Source organism: Engraulis encrasicolus, chromosome 14 (assembly GCF_034702125.1).
Source record: "Engraulis encrasicolus isolate BLACKSEA-1 chromosome 14, IST_EnEncr_1.0, whole genome shotgun sequence".
Classification (NCBI taxonomy): domain Eukaryota; kingdom Metazoa; phylum Chordata; class Actinopteri; order Clupeiformes; family Engraulidae; genus Engraulis; species Engraulis encrasicolus.
In genome coordinates this window covers 46,032,105-46,034,604 of record NC_085870.1, presented here as the reverse complement: position 1 = coordinate 46,034,604, position 2,500 = coordinate 46,032,105, and the positions used below count along the sequence as shown (strand labels likewise).

General features: G+C 42.5%; 1 protein-coding gene across 1 annotated transcript in view; it reads right to left on the bottom strand.

Annotated features, from left to right (window-relative positions):
* Positions 1 to 2,500, bottom strand: part of celsr2 (cadherin, EGF LAG seven-pass G-type receptor 2) — a 137,342-nt gene that overhangs the window by 9,238 nt on the left and 125,604 nt on the right. The window contains exon 24 of the mRNA XM_063215926.1: positions 1,391 to 1,591. Within this exon, the coding sequence (XP_063071996.1) occupies positions 1,391 to 1,591 (201 nt within the window). The remainder of the gene's footprint in view (positions 1 to 1,390; positions 1,592 to 2,500) is intronic.

The following is a 2,500-nucleotide window of genomic DNA, read 5'->3' as shown; positions in this document are numbered from 1 at the left end:
ACAGGCACAGGCACAGGCACAGGCACACCCACACCAACACACACAGGGGAAAGGGTATCGAGGGGTGAAAAGGGAAAATAAAATAATTTAATCTTCACATTTCCTCTTAAAAATGTAAAATGTATCAGCGAAGATAAAGTATGGCAGGAACTGAGAAACGGATTCTATGAAACATGAAGGCAAAAAGGGAGAGGGCAACACTCAATCAAATGAAATAAAAAGACTTCAAAGAAGATACAGGATGAAAGAACTAAAAGGGAATAGATAATCTACCAGATGGGAACTGCCTGAGAGGTGAGATAGAGGTGAAATGGAAACTAATTTCACCTTATAACCTCCTCACCTTCTAACAGTCAAACTTTTGAAAAACAGTTTTGAGAAAAAATATGCTAAAAAAGGTTTAATATAACATCATGTTCAGAACACCAAAACCAAAACTACTCAAACTACTATTCCTGTTATAATGTAATACTAGTAGCAGTAGTAGTATAAGACCACTCGCAGGGGTGTCAGCCTGGTTGATCAGCGTGATTATTATCATTAGTAGTAGTATTGGAATAGTAGCAGTCGTAGATGTAGCAGTACTAATAGTATCGGCAGTAGTAGGAGTGGTAGGATGCTGCTGCTTACAGGGTTGTCAGTCTGGTTGATTGTTTTCATTATTGAAAATATGGTAGTAGTGGTAGACGTAGTAGTAATTGTTGGAGTAATGTACATAAGTTATTCACTTTGTCTAACTCTTGTCCTAAGTCAGGGCATATGTATGTGCGTATATTCTGAATGTGTCATTGTTTTCGCTCTGTGCCTGCGGGCCAGAGAAAGAGAGAGAGAGAGAGCAGGAATGTTCTTCAACTGTTGCAAACACTCTCTCATTAGGCGAGGAGAAAAGGACAAGGTCACATTCAGTCTGTTTCAGCTAAATAACAAGATATTCTGCTAAGAAATATTCTACTGTGTAAACTGGTATTCTGCTAAGAAATATGCTACTGTGTAAACTGGTTTCAACTGGTTTAGCTAATTACCCCTCCCCTTAGACCAATTGAAACCGAAATTGTAACTAGGGCTTTCCTTCAATAAAACGTAAGGAGAAGGAGGCTGTTTTCAGAGTGATCTTGGACATTGTAACTGAAAGCAGTCTCCTATTCACCCTCCTTGCAAGTATTGAATTTAACTCAAGTTCTCTGTGACTCTTCTGTACAGGTTATTAGAGATAAATGTTGGTAGCTTAAACCTAACAGTAATAGTAGTATTAACTATTCCACTAACACTAGTAGGTTGCTGCTACTTACGGGGTTGTCGGCCTAGTTGATGAGAGTTGTCATTGTAAATATAGAAGAAGTAGTAGTAATGTTATTAACTGTCCTACTAACACTAGGTTGCTGCTACTTACGGGGTTGTCGGCCTGGTTGATGCCCAGCATGAAGGTGAGCTCTGCGATGAGGAGCGCGGCGGCCGCGTTGCTAAGGATGCTGGTGCGGTTGCTATGGGCGGCTCTCAGGCAGGCCAGGAAGAGGAGCGTGAGCAGCAGGAAGCCCAGCGTCACGCCCACCGTACACCACGTCACCAGCTGCACCGGCAGGATCTCACCGTTCTACAGAGACAACACATCACGTGTCACATAATGTAACATAAAATATGACAATATTTCTTTTACATGCTGATACATATGCTATTCCACATAATTGAGTCAACCAAGAACAAGATGAAAGAGAGAGAGAGAGAGGTGGGAGAGAGAGAGAGAGAGAGAGAGAGAGAGAGAGAGAGAGAGAGAGAGAGAGAGAGAGAGAGAGAGAGAGAGAGAGAGAGAGAGAGAGAGAGAGAGAGAGAGAGAGAGAGAGAGAGAGAGAGAGGGAGAGAGAGAGAGAGAGAGAGAGAGAGCCAGCCACATGTGTACGGTATGTACACACACTTATCTACATTCTTCCTGTACGGCTCACATAGTAGCTAGAGAGAGCGAGAGAGAGAGAGCATAAAGCACACATTGGGATTTGAAAGAGATTTAACTGATTGCACAAGTTTTACTGCTTTGGCAATAATACCAATGCTCTTGGTATGCCAATAAATCACTTAATCATGAACGTATCAGAGAGATTCAAGATGAAAAGAGATGAGCGTGTGGACAGGGGAAGAGGATAGGACGTGTGTGTGTGTGTGTGTGTGTGTGTGTGTGTGTGTGTGTGTGTGTGTGTGTGTGTGTGTGTGTGTGTGTGTGTGTGTGTGTGTGTGTGTGTGTGTGTGTGTGTGTGTGTGTGTGTGGTCAGAGAGGACAAGAAAGGAGAGGAGAGTAAAGGAGAGGAGAGGAGAGGAGAGCAGGAGAAACTCAAGATTCTTGCCATGCATCTTGTCGGTGCATGTTATTGAGAATAGGCAGATTAAGAGCCTAAACTAAATCACTCACATCATTATCAGATAATGTTGCCTACAAGAGTGTAGATAACACTACGACTGCATGGTCTCGAATTAAGCCAACAGTTCCCTCTATGCCTCTTGAGCGATTTTC